General features: G+C 41.4%; 2 protein-coding genes across 2 annotated transcripts in view; both read left to right on the top strand.

Annotated features, from left to right (window-relative positions):
* tesk1b (testis associated actin remodelling kinase 1b) overlaps window positions 1–4,206 on the top strand; it is a 35,234-nt gene extending 31,028 nt beyond the window's left edge. Inside the window, exons 8-11 of the mRNA XM_085398418.1 lie at window positions 349–432; window positions 1,617–1,703; window positions 2,086–2,182; window positions 2,261–4,206. Coding sequence (XP_085254544.1) covers window positions 349–432; window positions 1,617–1,703; window positions 2,086–2,182; window positions 2,261–3,387 — 1,395 coding nt within the window. The 3' untranslated portion in view covers window positions 3,388–4,206. The remainder of the gene's footprint in view (window positions 1–348; window positions 433–1,616; window positions 1,704–2,085; window positions 2,183–2,260) is intronic.
* A 1,241-nt stretch (window positions 4,207–5,447) lies between these two features.
* On the top strand, window positions 5,448–9,551 carry LOC146674820 (uncharacterized). Its single transcript, XM_085401117.1, has 7 exons — window positions 5,448–5,511; window positions 5,722–5,842; window positions 7,048–7,217; window positions 7,350–7,528; window positions 7,813–7,975; window positions 8,439–8,563; window positions 8,667–9,551. The coding sequence occupies exons 1-7, from the start codon at window positions 5,448–5,450 to the stop codon at window positions 8,973–8,975; spliced, it is 1,131 nt and encodes a 376-aa protein (XP_085257243.1). The 3' UTR covers window positions 8,976–9,551.
* The last annotated feature ends 7,923 nt before the right edge of the window (window positions 9,552–17,474 follow it).

Raw genomic sequence — 17,474 nt, 5'->3', positions numbered from 1 at the left:
GATTGGCTGTAAAATGAGCGTTCACTGTGTTTTGGACTCATTAGAAGCTCCAGTTTGGTATAAACTACATGCAGAATATGGTGCGTATGTACAAAAATAATAAATTGGCTATAAACTACATACTGTTGAAAGCTGAGAGAAATTACAGCAGGCTTGTTTTGTCAAGCAAGCTTAAACAATGAAAAAGTGACAGACTTTTATCTTGCTGTTTATCCGATCTGAATTTAAAGTACACAGATAATATTAGAAGCCATACGTAGTCTGCATGCGTGTCTTTCCACTTATTTGGTCTTATCTTCACCTGCTGTGTTATCTCTGGCTGATAGACTGTTTGTCCTCTCTCTGCAGGTGGACGTGTTTGCATACGGTATCATCTTGTGTGAGATCATTGCGAGGATACAGGCTGATCCCGACATCCTGCCACGCACTGAGGTACTGATGACGATGTTTTCATCGCCTATCCTGTTTCCTGACACGCTCGTCATCTCACTCACGCCACAGTCACAATCTGGCCTCTTTATTAAGGAAGTGTGGGGAACGTTTCTAACAAAGCCATTATTGATTTAATGTTTGTCTCCGCTCGAGGACAGACCCTCAAGCCTGTCGCCATCTGAAATGCTCCTCCAGAGCGCGATGGTTGTGCAAGCAGCACTGTTAAAATGGCTCCTAAGATTGAGCAACAGGCGAGAGAGATAATTAAAAATATTTGAAATGATAGCTGCTGTAGATCATTTTAAAATCCTCTGAATGTCATTGCGGGCAAACAGAAAGCTGACTGACTTATTGCTTGTAAATCGAACGCTTAAAGGGCTCAAAAGAAGCGACGTGCAGCGCTGCGCTACCTGTTGTTTAACTCTCGCCTCAGGGACAAAGTCACCAAACCTCTCATTTTATACCTATTTATTTGTTGTTCTTTATTTTCTTTTTTTTAACTGATTTTAAGTTGTTGTCAAACTGGAACATCAGTAAAACTATTCAGAACAGTCAGTGTAGATGGTAAAAACCAAAAGAAAGGAGTATGTGAAAAACATTTAAAGATTTTTGCCTCTTCTTTTTTTTTTCTTCTTCTGTTTTTGCTTTGATTTTGTAGTTTTACACCAGCCTTTATTAACAGCATGATAACATAGCATTTAGCCTTAATATTAAATCATAGTACTGTGTGATGCAGACAGGGGGTTCCCATTTGGTCCACTGGATGGTTTTGTGGAAGATCAAACTACTCCAGATTTTGGGAAATCTTTAAGGAAGTGAGATAAAGGGTCTCGTTTACTCAGACTACTCAGCTTCTCCAAAAAGCTGTTGGCTCTGGCCAATATTCCAGTTCATTAAATGGGCTTTCTGGTGGAACCTGCTTGAGATCAGAGTGGGCTGCATGTGGCCTATGAGCTAAAATTAGTTTTGACATGCCACAGACTGTATTAATCTACTTTAAGACCTTTTGAAGCTATTACAAGAGCACTGCTCCTCCTTGTGGCCATTTAGCAGTACAGCAATTGAAGATTCTGGTTGCAGTCGCTTGTCTCTGTGATAGAAAGAAGATGGAGTAAGGAGACTCTGTTTAAACAAAGTGCTCACATGTACTGAAACAGAACTTATTCGGTTTTGTGTTCTTTCAGGATTTTGGTCTGGATGTGGAGGCCTTTCGACATATGGTGGCAGACTGCCCATCTCACTTCCTGAATTTGGCTATCGCCTGCTGTAATGTAAGAAATACATTTTGTCTCATGTCATATGTGCTGTTAGCTCACTGCTGCTCGCTTTGTCATCTTGACTTGTGCATGATGTAACCTCAAGTGCAGTGCACTGACCAAAGGTTTGAGCTTCAGTACGAGAGATCAAATTGTTTTGCTGTTTGAAGGAAGAGTGTCCATTTTCATTTAGTTACAGTTGCCAAGAGCTTGTACACTTGATCCTGTCATCTTTAGATCTAACAGTAGTTATTGACTCTTGTAACTTGAGCTTAAATGCCAAAAATCCAGAGGAAATGTTTCAGATGCCTCCACATTTTAGTTTTTTTTATATTTATAATTGCTGCCTGTTTTATGACCCGTTTTAACTTTCCATCCTTTTCCTCTAATTTGACAGATGAACGCAAAGCTCCGTCCATCTTTCTCCCAAATCGTAGCAGAGCTGGAGAAGAAACAAGCTGAGAGAAAACAGAAGGTCGAACCAGCTGTCAAAGGTGAGCCATTCTGTAGAGGCTTCACTGAAGAGAACTCTGTCTCACTTCTGTAAACTAACACGATTGTTCTGCTTTCAGAAGCAACTTCTCCGCCTGTCAGCCCTGTGCGAAGGCGATCCCTGGGCCTGCTGTTAGACCAGCGTCTCTCCCGCAGCAAATCCGACATGCTCCATCCTTCAGAGACGCCACCTACTGCTACCTTGGCTCCTCCTGCTCGGTTTAACCCCTTCTCCCAAAGGGAGGATCTCAAAGGCGGGAAGATAAAGCTGTTTGACACGCCCAGCAAGTCGGTCATCTCCCTGACCTTCACGCTGCCTCCTCCACCAGACTGCGATGACACCACTGCATCTGATGCGGATGCTGTCGACATGCCCAGGAGGCACAGGCGCTGCCACTCGCTGCCTTGCACACCTCCTCCACACCTCACGTCGGCACCAAACACCGTTCTCTCTGAGGAGTCTCCGTCTGAGACGGAAGTGAACGACGCAACTGAAGAGGACTGTCTTCTAGAAGACAAGGATGCTTACAGGGCGAGCGATTCAGGTCTCCCTCTGTCTCTCGAGGCGCTGTCAGTAAACATGTTTGACCATGAGAAGGAGGCGAAGCTGCAGCAGCAGCAGGAGGAAGGGAGGGAGGAGGAGCCAATGGACTGCACTAGTTCCCCAGACATGCAAGACAGCACTTCGTCTCCTTACTCCAAACTTTCCTCTCCTCTTTCCCATTTCTCATCTCCCTTACAACCATCCAGTCCTCCTTTCTCAAACGGCTGGGGGTCGGCCATCTCTAACGGGCCTCCGTGCCTGCCACCGCTCTCCAATTTGGTCAACAATAATGTGGTTGTGAGTCGACCACTGGGCTGGAGCACCGCCACCAACAGCACTCCCACAACCAACAACAACGGCTACCACTCCCCAACAGGAGACCCCGCGGGCTCTTCTCCCTTTGGCTCTGGCAGCGGACACTCTCTGGACCAGGAGGAGGTCATCTCCTCATGTCCTGGCTGCTGCCTGGCTGGCCTCCGGTTCCCCTCAGTGTGTCTGAGAGCTCCTCCACGGCGTAACCCTTACAAGAACTTGAACGGAGACCACGCGGCCTCTCACGGGCTGCTTTGTTCAGGACCCAAGGGCCTTCCGCCCTCCCCCACACCCACAACCACAACCACCAGCCTGGAGCCGGGACTCGCCTTGCCTGGGGTGCAAACATAAACCCTGATTCTTCAACACCAAATGCACATAGAGCAGACGTGCAAACTGCACCAAAAGGTCACATTCTGAGGAATTAAGCAGGTCCTCTTTAAAATTTGCACAGATTTTAACGCAGCAATACTCTGCTTATTTTCCAGACACACTTTTTTGGTGCACAGGTGACTCTTAAGTGTTTGGGTCGCTTTACAGAGAGACTCCAAAACCGGCTGATTTTCTCCAACAAAGCCGTGGGACGTAAAACCTTTCAGGCGACGCCCTCTGCTGGACTGAGGGTGGCACAGCCTGTGACGTCAGCCGTTCCTGTATAGATCTGATCGGCAGTGTCCAGAACTGATCAGCATGTAAACACTCCAGTCTGGGATCCACATCAGTTGGATGTTGAATATTTGCAGATGTATAGATTGATATGTCAGAGGATCCTGGAATGAGGAATGTTCAGCTTAGTATTATCGTTGTTGCAATGATGTTCGGTGCTGAATGAACAGGCAGTTTTGCTTTGTCTTTAATTATCAGGTGTATGATGCTCTGCTGAGGTGTGTTTGTGAATTGAATGCAGGTGTGTGTGATGGATTCAGAGTGTGTGTGATGTACACCATTCTTAAGACTATTTTTGTTGCTGTATGATCTCTGTTGGTCCTTCTGATTGCCTGGTTAAGCACTTCAGCTGTATTATTGTTAATAAGGAAACTGTTTATCATTATATTTGGGAATGAAGGTCTTTGACCTGCTTAAGAGATGTACAGATTCTTATTATTTAAACATGGCATTGAATAAAAAGACAGAATGCACTCATGTCTTTGATCTGCTGTGTCTACTTTGTTTTGGCTGCTTTAGATTCCTGGGGTGTTTCTTATAATCTTTCATCTCTATTTCAGGATAAATTGTCAACAGTTATGACCAAAATCTACAACCCCCATCTGCTTCAAATGTATTTATTTACATTGGAGCAATCCTAAACAGTCGTGAAACCCATTATTTATTCTGATGAGCAAAGACAAATCTTTGTGTATTTCCAAAAATTCAGCCCTCCTTTTATTCTCCACATTATGGAAGCTTGTTTTGAGGGGGGGGGTTTCAACATTTTGGGGGTTTTGAGTTTGCGCTCACCCCCCCCTCCCCCCAACAGAAAGTGGACTACAAACTGAAACCAGAAAGCTTCTGGTCTCGAAGTTTTATTGCAAAGACATTCTGCAAATTCATAAGCACATATTTTTGTAGTGATTAACCCTGTAGAGCCTCCATCCTCATGGATTAGTACTACTGGAAGTATCTTCCTGTTAAAGGAAAGTTCTTCCTTCCCACGGTCACCAAGTGCTTGCTTGTAGGGGTGTTGTCTAATTGTTGGGTTTTTCTCTCCAACATTGTAGGGTGTTTATGAAGTGCACTGCAGCAGCTGTTGTTTTTAATGAAGTAATAAACTGAATGAAAATGTGCAGTTTGGTTGACGTTGATCACAAAGAGGAAATCATACATTTAAATAAACATTTAGGTTATCCTTGATGTTGCAGTATAAACGCTGCAAACTGGAAAGTTTTGCCGCGTGTTGTGGCAGTTTGGCAAAGCACCTTTAATAACGGTAGAAAGGAAATTATTTATTTATTTTAAAATGACTTTTTTTTTTTTTTTTTTTTTGTGACCTAAAGGTGTTTGTGGTTTGGTAGCCAAGCATAAAATTGACAACTGAAATGGGGTTAATGAGTACAGGAGCACCAAACGATCAGTAGAATGAACACTTCTTTCTTTACCTAATTTCCTCTGGGATTAATAAAGTATTCTGAATCTCATTACCATCCCAGTCTTGATTTTTATGGCCCTCCTCTTTAAGGAGATTAAAGCCTTTCCTCTCCCTTACAAAATCACCAGCCTTCAATTAAATCCTTCTCTCTCTCTCCACCCCTTCCACCGTCCTGCTGTCCTCAGGCCCTCATTCTTGCCTGCAGCTTACTCCGTCTCAGTGCTTCTTTACAGGTGCATTTGTCTTGCTTTAAAGGGAGTCAGTCACCTCCAGGACTTTACACGCTCTATAAGCCCTTTCCTGATCCAGAGGTCACCAGGTTGTCATGGAAACACAAAGTATAACCTGGTTGATGGTGCTGCTGGGGCTGTACATCCTGTTCATCACAGGTAGGAACTGAAGTCAGCGTTGCTGTTAAAGCCCCCTGTTCAAACTGTGCTAAAAACCAGTTTGCATCAGGTCTTCTTCTCCCTCTGTGTGCGCTCGTGCTTTAAAGTGTTAACAAAATTGGCACAATCGGAGTCTGCTGACCAATGAAAACCTCTGTGTGTGTTATGTGTGTCTATTTTTGGTGTACGGGTTTCGTGCGAACTTCCCAGGGTCGAGCGAGTTAGTCTGTTACACTACAGTGGAATCACTGGACTTAGGTTGCCTCCTGCAGTGGGATTGTCCCCATGCCAGTCCTAATACCACCTACACTGTGCAGACAAAGACGCAGGGGTAAGTCTGTCTGAGTGTGTGTGTGTCAGAGAGGGAGACATATTCCTGTAACCTCACACACTGATTTTACTCCCACCAGTGCACAGACACTTTGCAGTTTATTGTGTCACGTTTAATTTTTTAATTTTTATTTATTTATTTATTTCTGCTGGTGTCTACAGCATTAGGTACGTTAAATTAGATGATCATGATTTTATTGTCTTCAGACACTTTTGGATTTGGCATTGGATCAGCTGTTAATATATAACTGCACAGTTACATTGTGCATACTGATTACAATAAGAATACTGAATAATGTGTATAACAAGAAATACAAATAATTTAGATTCTTGTGGAAAGGCAAACAAGTGTGTATCTATAGTACAGAGAAGTAATGAAAATAACTCATGAATTTCAAGATGAAAAGAGGATTGAAATGCAACAAATGCCCAATGTATCTATTTACCGGCCTCATGCTAACATCTAAGGTACTGTGAAACTTCTTGAGCCAGCCCTCATTTCTTCAGATTTTGCTAGGAGAATGGGAAATGATAAATTATTGAAACATGCGCAAACATGCATGAAAATGGAGAATATGAGGCAAAAATAGAGACAATTCTAAGAGTCAGTATTTGGTATGACCACCTGGGATCACTGTGGTGCTGAAAAATGAAGCTGCTGCCAGTGTGAGATGATATTACATTGTGGATAAAAATTTTCTTTTCTGTATTCATAATTTCATCAATGTTGACAAAATTTCCAGCAGCACTGACTAAAATAGAGATACAGAAACCATGAAAGAGCCTCCACTGTGTTTTATACTATGTGTTTTGTGACAGGCTGCTAGTATCCCCTAAAGATAAATGTTTAAATTGGCTGTTTGCTAAGTTGTCTGTTAAGTGTAGACACAACACTTGGTTGTAGACAAAACCCCCGAGTACAAGGACTGGACTGAAAATGGATGAAAAAGCATCCAAGATCCTAAGAAAAAAACTTAAGAGACCTACAGGAAGCCTGCTGTTCAAGAGCACTTTAAAAATGACAGGATAGTCTGATTCAAAGAAAAAAGGGTTGGCTTAAGACATTCCAAAGTCTGCTTTGCAGCTAGCTCTGACGTTACATGTTTAAATGGTATGCATATATGGTAAATTATATCATATGTAACTTTAAAGTTAATTCTAAATGCAATACTTACTTGTTCTTTAATTTTGGTGTTACTATTGCAGGGACCCGTGGCAGGATGTGCCATGGTGCATCTGGATCTCGTCCCGAAGCTGTGACATCTCTCAGGTCTTCTCAAACTTTGAGCTCTACAACATGATTCGCCTTGGTGTTCACCTCAGTCCCAGCTCCACTGTGTGGCTCAAACCACGCAAGTTTGACTACAGTGACTTCAGTAAGTAACAGTCCATAATGTTTCTGTAATGAAGCTAAGTGAAAATGTGCCACAGACTGAGGAGACTCTGCAGGTTTACTTTTCAAATATCATGGGTGGTTTGAATTTGAAGCCTCTGTCTCTCCTCTGCAGACTTCAGTCCTCCTTCTGTTTCCGTCTCTTTGAAAGACGACCAGATGGTGGTGCAGGTGCACTTCCCCTGTGCTGCCAACAGGAGGTGCTCTCTGGAGAGGTGCTGTCCCATCTCTAAGTTGATTGATCCCTGGACCACAGTGACTGTGTATACTGAGCCGAGTGGTGCAGAATACCAGGTGTGGCTATGCTTTGTCTCCAGTTCTACTGATATTTAAGAACAAGGAAGTATTGTGTTCAAAAGGAACGTTAAAGCTAAATACACTTTAAATATGTAGTGTTAGCTTTAGGTTTTTCTTTGGCTGCTTTGCTACTGATTTTCAGCTCAGTTCTTGTACCTGACCATTTTCAAGGGAATGTTTGTTTGTTAAGATACTTCAGATTGACCTATGAATCATTCAAGCAGCAGTACCAGTAGTGGTAGTAGTACCAGCTACACATTATACATGCTTGTTTCTTTCAGAGCCGCACAGTCTGGACTCAGGAGGTCGTGTCGTATGTGGAGTTCTCTGGTTTGCCTCTGGGTCAGAAATATTGTGCTGAGGCCAACTTCTCCTTCCCAACCTTTGCCATGGCGGCTTCACCGAAATCAGCCCCTCAGTGCGTTGAAACAGTCGCCAGTTCAGGTGAGGAGATGAGATACAGTTTACTTTAAAAACTAGAGGTTCCCAAATTAGCAGCTACCTGAACCATCTTCACGTTCGATAGCTTAAGAAATCACTGCTGCTTCTATAGTTTTGACACTGAGTACAGAAAACAGACCTGTCCATGGATCATTCACAACACATCCTACTTTCATTAGTTATGAGGTCCAAAATACTGCTTAGGTGCTATTAGGATACTAAGAACCTCCCATGAAACTGCAAGAAAGCCTCATAAAGACAGCTGTGCTTGGATCCTTAAACGATGTGAACCGCACTTTATAAGTCCAAGAGGTCAGCTAGATCTACTGCAGAAGCTTGGCTTGCCTCTTCCTATAGCTTTTCTGGTGATACAACTTGTAAATCTTGGGTCTGAAATGATTTAGTGTAGTTCTCTGCTTTTTTTGAGCAGAGACATGTTCAACCTGCATGCATTTCTTCCCTACAGGGCTGCTGCCAGCGCTGTGTATGGGAATCGGGCTGACTTCCCTTCTTCTTTTCCCAATTCTCATCATGTATCTACGAAAATCAAGACAAGCTACACCAGCTACTGAGAATCAGCCCAAGGCTCCGGTATGATTTATTGTGTTTCACTTTATTTCACCCTCTGTTTTTATAAAATACTTAAACACATGCAGTTTTCCAGAATAAAACATTTCTTCTTTCATTCCTTAAGTCGTCTGCTCAAGAGCCGATCCCTTTGGTTCCTCTGTCCCCGGGTATAGTTGACCCTTGTGAGATCCACTTGGAGTTTATTCCTGACCATGTTTCCACTGAGCCCTTTTCTGGCATTGTGTCCAATCAGAATCTAAATCACAAACAGGGAAGCATGCACTCCAGCAATCGTCTCAATTATGACACCAAATCGGATGAAGTGTACTGGGACAGCGGAGGGATGGAGCTAGATCGCGGCCTGGACTCTGGCATCAGCATCCCACTTGTTTCTCGCTCTTCTGAAGAGACATGTGAGCCCCATGGAGACTGAAAGGTTGAGAGCTTTCTCTTCGTGAATGTTGCTCTGTAAGGCTGGAGTTTGCCTCTTTCTCCCTCAGGGATGAAATAGGAGACTAAACTGCTCAAAGTATGGACTGGTCCATTTAAAATGTTTGGATGTGTTTCATCTATTATGGTCAAACACATTATGATTATCTGGAAGTTGACAACAAGTTGTCTTCATAGATTTTGGAAGCTAGACCTTTAAGCAAACATTGATGAGAAGGCCCTAAACACAGGATAAATTGAAGCCTTAAAAACTATAGTTTCAGAAAACCTTTTCTGCTGATGAAAACCAAGTGATAGGACTGAAACCTAGTGACTGACTGTTAAATAGATATCCAGGTTCAAAAATGAACTGTAACAGGAAACAATTGTCTTTTCCCCAGTTTGTAAGTACACATACATAAACTCTTTAGCTGAAGTCAAGAGCACCTGGTTAGATTTTTTTGTCTACAAAAAATAAATAAATCTGCAGAACTGAGTTAACTACAATTACATTAAAAAAAAGAACATTTTCACAGGACTGGATAGAGTCTTAAAAAATGAGTACACCCCATGATTTGGGTGTCCAGAGGAGTTCATGGTTCATGGTGTTTTTCTGTTTTAGTTTTTCTGTGAAGAACTTTGTGATTTTTGTCTTGAAAGGTGCTATACAAATAAAATTTTACTTTACTTACTTACTTACACAATGACTCCAAGGTGTCCAGGTCCTGTGCCTGCAAAACAAGTCTAAATCATCACCCGTGCATCACCGTGTGTCACAGTGGCTATGACGTGTTTGGTTTTCTCCAAATGTGGTGCTGTACTTCATGGCCACACATCTCCATTTAGGTCGCATCTGTCCAAAGAACATTGTTCCAGAACTTCTGTGGTTTGTTCAGAAGCAACTTTGCAACCTCAGCCGAGCTGCCTGGGTTTTTTTTTTTTTAGAGAGAAGAGACTTTATTCTGACAACCTCTCTAAACACATCAAAAAATGCTCTGTTTTTTTTTTCTAATTGTTCTGATATGAACCATTTAAGTGACTAACTGAGCCCTGTAGTGTCTGAGAAACAGCAAAAAACCCAAGCTATGTCTACCTTGAGGTGAATTTGCTGGGATGGAAACTCCTGGGAAGATTTAGCAATGCGTTAAAACACAAATCAGATAACTGCCAAAACGTCTGCTTGCATAGAGGCTGTCAGACTTGCTGATGAACAGGTAATCAAGTGCATTTGATTATCACCACCCTCTTCATTTCTGTCGAAGCAGTAAAAGATGTATTTAGTTTTTCATAGGATTACACCGAACCTGCAATCGCTTACTTTTTCACATGACTGCAGACGGCTCAGCACTGCAACTACAAAGACAACAGTTTGAACCATTAAGATCTGTTAGCTTAATATTTTAACCTTTATTCAACTACTTCTAGTACAAAATAGCAGTGATACGTTGTGTTCACCAGTGACCATTTTCCCCCCAGTTATCCGTTATCAGCAAATAATTTCAGTTGTGCTATTAGCTATTTCGATTGTTATCCATGCTGTTAGCTTGCAACTGAAATGCTAGCCATTGCAGTATTGTGTTTCTATTGTCTATCCATGATATTCAGTGGTATCATTAGCTTCTCAAATATCTCTAACTGTTAGCCATATTGCTTTTTAATGATCAATTTCTATCATTTGTTCACATTTTGGATGTGTATAGTTAAAAGTTATTACATGGGCTGACCTCCTGGGAAGATTGTAGCAACACATTAACGCACAGTTGTGCTATTAGCTATTTCAGCTGTTATCCTTTTTATCTTACAATTCACATGCAAGCCACTGTACTACTGTATTTAACTGTTTATCCATTATATTCGATGCAATATCGTTTGAAATATGATAGCCAGACTGCTAATTACCGTTTTCTATCATTTTGACCAATATTTTTTAAAATAATTTATGCATATTGCTGTTACTTAGTTTTTTAATTCTGCTTCTTATTTTTTTTTTTGAGCGGGGCGCTGTCATGCTTGTTCAAGTCCACCCAGTTCTGTAAACCCCCAGCTGCTGTAGAAACAGGCTACATCCTAATTGGGAGTTACTGTGAGGCTTATAATGGGTCCTCAGCACCCAATACTTGTCTTCTATTTTGGTTCTAATTATCAGACTGGCTGCTGTGTTGGTTGTCCAATGAGTTTTCATGAGTTCACACCCCCCAAGGAGCGTCTTTGACGTGGATAATGGCTCCCTTAGGTTTGTTTGGGTGCCGTCTGTGCTTAACTCGGACCTCTGAACTTTCCTTCTCAGATTAGGCATCACATTGCAGAGGCAGCGATAAACAGAGGCCACCGGTTTACTGCTCACACTATGATTGTGTTTTGTTGTCCGCTATGAAGTAATAGAAATGTGGCTCCTAATCTGAAACCTACAAGCAGATTCCTGTCAGATATGAGTCAGTGTTTCAGGAAGAGGGTCAGAGAACTAGATGGTGAGTGAAAATTATCAGTCAAGCAAAAATTGTTTATCTGGGAGGTCCAAAAGAAGCCGTTTTGTGTGCGTGTGTAAACGTCAACTTACTCGGAGAGTGGTTCTTGTCCCCCCTGCTTTTTGTGCTGTATTCCACTCCAAACCATAGCTTCATAAACAAGAGCTAGGAAAACTTTAGACCCCCCACATACTGCCGGCAGCTCTGCCGATAACATAGTGTGTTATTTTTCTGTCATTCATTGCTGTAAAATGTTTCTGACTCACAGTTGCCCCATCAGAGCTTTGCTGCCTCTAACCCGTGACTCGCACCTCATCCTGCACGAAGACAAGAAACATCTTGACATCTCACTTTTTTTCCTTCTGTTTTGCTGGTGTTGCATTCTTTCCGCAACATTGGGAAGTCCTGCGGGTTTGGCCATCCAATATTGTTTGTTTCCCCATCTGACTTTTCCAGAGTCCACAGAGACCTGGGGGTTACCAAAGCTCCACATACAAGCCTTTGGTTTGGCTTTGTTAATAACTACAGCGCATTATCTGCCATTTGTATTATTCAAGAAGTTTTCTTGGACAGGGTATTTTTTATCAGCCTCCAGTCTGTGACAGCTCTCTGCTACCTGATAATGACATGGAGTTTACCTATAACGCTTGTTTACAAACTGATAAATTATCCTTGTAGCAAAAACTGTCGTAATCTTAAAGGTAATCACGTTTTCCTCGTAAGGCTTAGTTAATTGTGTTGAAAGTGATGGCTTTTTAATATCATCCCTAATACCTAATCTACATGTAGTTTAACACAACGGTACACAATAATGTTTAGAGCGCCTCTTGATCATTTCGCAGCAGTGAGGTTTTTATGTTTTTCTGGTTTGGATGTGTGCTGGCCCTTGAGAGACTCCTAATTTAAAAAGTCATTGCTTCATTGTATAAAGCAACAAGCAATGTGAAGAAAAAAAATAATATATTTGTGATTTCTAATCCTTGAATGCAGCTCAGCTACAAAAGAGTTTGATCAAAATAGGACTGGTACTAAAACACTGCTTACAGTGTAGCGAATCTCTTCATGAGCGAAATGAAGAGTAACTCCTACCTGGTATTGTGTGAAAAACAAATTGCCTCCTAAACCTAATAACTGGTTTTGCTGTCCTTCCCACTAAGAACTGCAATCAGGCATTTGTGATTACTGGCAGTGAGTCTCTCACATCACTATGGAGATACTTTAGCCACTCCTCTTTGCACAACAGTAGTCACTTTCCCAGCATGAGCGACCTTTTGAAGGTCCTTTTAAAGGTCATGCCAACATATTTTAATTGGATTTAAGTCTGGACTTGGACTAGGCCACTCCAAAACCTTCATTTTGTTTGTTTAGCCATCTTGAATTGGAGTCCCTGCTGTGTTTCTGACCATTGTCCTCCTCTATAACCTGAGTGCTCTCGAGCTACAGGGCATGAAGTGATGATCCAATACTCTCCTTCAAGGTTGTTTGGTAGAGAGAAGAACTCATAGTTCCAACAATTACAGCAAAGCAGCCTCAGACCATCACACTACCATCACCATGTTTGACTGCTGGTATGAAATGCTGGGTTAGTTTACGTCTGCTCAAACAGGACTCCAACCCTTCAAAAAGTTAGGTCAGTAGTAGTTTTTTCCTTGAACTCTCCCATGGATGTCATTTTTGCCCAGTCTCTCTCATATTGTTGAATCATAAACTCAGAAATCAGTAAAAGGGGCGAATACGTCTTCTCTTTAATATAATAAAGATGCTGTTGGATGATTAACCATTGTGAAGTAACCCCTGTGGGTTAAAAGTTCAGCTAATACTGAACTAGATGAGGTTTGTTTTCAGTGAAGATTTCAATCATACTGGAGGGACAGAGGACCTGACCTTAGTTGAGGTGAGGTAGGTCCAGAATTTCCAGGAAGGCCTCTTTATTTATTCTCTGTCATCTGATCAGGATATTTGGTTTTGATAGATTTGTTTTATACCAAAGGGCATCTTCTTGAGCCAATGTGTAAATCTTCCAGGTCAAAAGAACGATTCTGTTTGTGGTCACCGTTCCTGGGTACAGAGCAATCGCATGGCGAATGAAAACTGCCAGTTTGTGGTTAAACCTGATGTATTTGGACTGTTTTTGAGAGCCATTCAACAGCTGCAGTCCAAAAGTTGCATAATGTCAGGAAAAACCAAAACAAACCAAAAACCCCCCCAGATGTGCTTACAGACTCAAAACATTGGTTCAGTTTAGTTTAAGTATTAAAGTGTACACATCACCTTGCTGATAAATGACACTAATATTCACCTTTAATTCTCATATTAACATTTAAGAGACCGAATTAATAGTTACAGATTTTAATAAGAGCTACTATAAAAGTTTATGGGCAGAAATCTGTGCCATCAGAAACTGAATTTGAATAAGTTCAATTTGAATTTGAATTGCTCAGATTGAATCTGAATTGTAACTTGAATAAATGCTTTTGAAAACTGAATTTGAATTAGTCTAATTTGAAATTGAATTTATGGTTTGAAAATGATCATCACTAATTGAAATTGAATTTTATATTTTGAAAATGAATTGATTTGCTTTGAAACTGCATTTTATCCTTTAAAAATTCAGCTCTCGAATAATTTCAGTTTCACTTCTCACCATTCAGTTTCAGTTCTACAATTCAATTTCAGTTCCAAAATTCAGTTTTTTGGAACTTACATCCGGTTCCGGTTCAAGCGCAGATTAATAGAACTACGTTTTACTAGCGGACCGAAAGTGTTACTGACGGGAATCTACAGCGTCTTGAGCTGAATTAAGACTTCAGAAGTCATTCGTCATGTCGATTGACCAGCGGATAAACTCTCAGGTTGGTAATAAATGTACTACATGTATAAGAACAAGCGTCATGTTAACAAATGATAGCCGTAAGGTAACTTTTATGCTTATTGTAGCTGTTAGCTAAAAGCGCTAATTTAGCGTAGTTTGCCCTGAATTCAGATTTGACAACAAATATGATCGACTGTTTCTAGTAGAATTCCAGAGTTGTCATCTTGGACCCTCTCAGAGTACCCCCTCTGTATGCTTGCAGAGACCCCTACAGTAGGGAAACATGCAAAACGGTGTCCAAACCTTTGTATTTTAGCTTTATTTATGTCTTATGCTGGGCAGACACTGTGCGATTTTTTTCAGTCGCGCGATTCAGCTTCTGCTCAAACTGCACGATTGACTCGCAGGGGTTAGAAGTTCGTAGGTCACGATGCAGGGTCTCACACTATACGGCCCGATGCTCTGATGCGACCCGAGTGCTCACACTGTGCGTCCATAAAATGAAGGTTATAAGTAGAGCTGGGCGATATGAGATTTTTTCATATCACGATATGTTTTTTTCATTTCAGGCGATAACGATATCTATCACGATATAAGCCAAATAACTATATTTGTAAGATTTAAATGTGCCGTTGCTCACAAGTAAAATGTGAAATAATCAGCAGCTTGTTTTTATTTATTTATTATATTATTTATTTCCCATAATAAGTTCAACAGGGTAGATGTACTTAAGGAACATGAGACTTTTTCAGATAAATAAAGGCAAATATTGCAAACTACACAAAAGGCAGCCGCTAAAGCGTTTAAGTTTCAAAATAGAACAAACGAAACAGACTACTAAATTGTCAATTCCACTTAGAAACAAAATATTAATTCTAAAAATAAATCTTAGTTTGTGTTACAGAAGAACAGACAAAACTGACTAACTTTTGTCAATATCAAATAAACTGAGAACTAAAAGGAAATTGTCAATCTCTCCTTGTTGTATAGCTGAGCTTTTCAAACAGTTTTAACGGTTACTTTAGTCTGACAAAAGCCGAATGACGAATTAGCGCTTCCAGTCAGAGACTGAGGCTACGTCCACACGTACACGGGTATTTTTGAAAACGGAGATTTTCCGTTTCCGTTTTAAAAAATAATCCCGTCCACACATAAAGGCAGAAATGAAGGAAAACGCTGCTATGAACATGCCAAAGCAGCAGGTGGCGCTAGATTCCTAACCGTGCAGAAATGTTGGCCAATCAGAAGTCTAGAAGCCTCGGTGGGAAAAAGTAAACAAAGCTGGGGCATAGAAGCAGAACCGAGTCGTATGTGTGGAGGGACAGTAACTGTGTGTATATGTAAGCATTTAAACACTGCAGAGAGTAGAATTAACAGTATTGTAGAAATTCATTTCACCGAAACAATAACGTGGCGCACAGTGTGACGCATGCACCAGTTCATTGTATTTCCAGACTTGCTTTCGGCACAATTTACAGTGCACGCTACTCTGTTTTTTGTCAGACCTGAAATAGCCGAAATACCTTCACACTACGGAACTTCTATGGCTCTTCCGTTCGACAATCTCTCCGGCGTTGGAACCATTATCTGTTTTCTCTTCGGTCACGCTCGGTTGATTTTTCTAGTCGGCACACTCATTTCCTCCATTACCCGCTGGCTGCTTCCCAAACAAACACACATGCGGCTTGGCACTTGTGCTGTACGTTACAAGTCACGCGACGTGACGCTGCGGCTGTGATTGGTTCGGCTCTGCGCTACTTAATTTGGATTGGCTGATCTTTTTTTTTTTTTTTTTTTTTAAGAGGACAAGAGCGGCGAGGTCTATCGCGATAGCTTAATTTCTCTATCGAGTAAAAGTTATATCGCGATACATATCGTTATCGTTCTATCGCCCAGCTCTAGTTATAAGAGAAATTCTGTTGCTCGCTCTCTCTCTCTGTCTTTCACTCACACAGACACACCACCACCATCAACTTTGCTAAATTGCTAATGAAAAACATTGATCAGGCAGCTGTGATTGAGCAGCAATGTAAATCCAACTATTTTCACGGTTGTTGTGGTCGTGATAATTTTGTTAGGCCACATCGAAAAGGTTCGGGTGAGCTTGCCATAGTTCTACAAGTTGTGCCTCCATCGCTTGTGTGTCCAGATCACACGCTGCACTGCCGTGCTGCGCCGTCTTTTTCGCTGACATTTGTGTTTGCGCGTGCGCAGTGTGAGAAGCTGCGGTGACACCCTCACGACCAAGCGATTGATGATCGGGAGCTGGTCGTGTTAATCGCTTCTCGTTACCCCACGTATACTACACGACGCACGATGAAGGCCAAAATCGGGCCGATCGCCAAAACGGTCGCACGACTCAAAAATCGGCTCAAAATGGGCCAAAAATCGCACAGTGTGAGCCCAGCATAACACAGCATCCCAACTCTTTAGCTAACTTAATAACTTTAGCTAAAGTGAATAGTTAGTCTAATTCATTAGTGCAGCATTACTGGATCACCTCTGTTTGAAGTGATATAATATGATATACAACTATCACTGAAACAGCAAACTTTGTAAATAAGCAAACAACACTTCTCATTCTCTAAACGTTTGGCCACAGCTGTAGATTACACTATCAGTGCTTGTTCACTCTTGACAATAATAACATTTCTAAATTTACTTTGTGCATTTACAGATAAACAATATCTAATATTTTATTTAAATGACTGCTTTGTCTTTGAAAAGGGTGAAGAGCCTGAGGCCGGTGACAGTCCAGTTCTACTCTAAGTACATCCTTACAGTGGCTCACAGGACAAGGCCACATTCCTGTCCTGCCAGAAGAGAAGAGAAACTTCAGAGTCTTCATGCAGTTCAACCACACCTGTCATATTCCGTATGACAGGGGTCTCAAACTCCAGTCCTCAAAGGTCAAAGTGTCATGCAACTTTTCCATGCCCTCGAGGACTGGAGTTTGAGACCCCTGCCGTATGGTGTTCATGCTGTTTTCTACCCCACAGTTACAGCATGTCTGACTGCCTGTTCAGCATATGCAAAAATATATGATGAGTTTAAGCATGTGATGACTAAGGCCTTCCATTATGGTGTTTGTCATCACATGTCACAGACATCTGGATGATCATTTGGAATAAATAAAATACTAAAAACGTGTTACTTCATCTTTTATCTTTATTATTATTGTTCTTATTTTACACTTTTCATTGTTAGGCATTAGGTTTATTTGTAG

The sequence above is a fragment of the Rhamphochromis longiceps genome, linkage group LG3 (genome assembly GCF_057381845.1).
Source record: "Rhamphochromis longiceps isolate RC_006_pf linkage group LG3, R_longiceps_female_GT1.1, whole genome shotgun sequence".
NCBI classification, from domain to species: domain Eukaryota; kingdom Metazoa; phylum Chordata; class Actinopteri; order Cichliformes; family Cichlidae; genus Rhamphochromis; species Rhamphochromis longiceps.
Note: the sequence above shows the minus strand (reverse complement) of the source record. Positions and strands in the feature narration are given on the sequence as shown.

Coding starts and splice junctions, on each gene's coding strand:
- LOC146674820 (XM_085401117.1), top strand. CDS start 5,448: ATGGAAACACAAAGTATAACCTGGTTGATGGTGCTGCTGGGGCTGTAC. Junction 5,512..5,721: donor GTACATCCTGTTCATCACAG/GTAGGAACTGAA, acceptor CGAACTTCCCAG/GGTCGAGCGAGTTAGTCTGT. Junction 8,564..8,666: donor AGAATCAGCCCAAGGCTCCG/GTATGATTTATT, acceptor TCATTCCTTAAG/TCGTCTGCTCAAGAGCCGAT.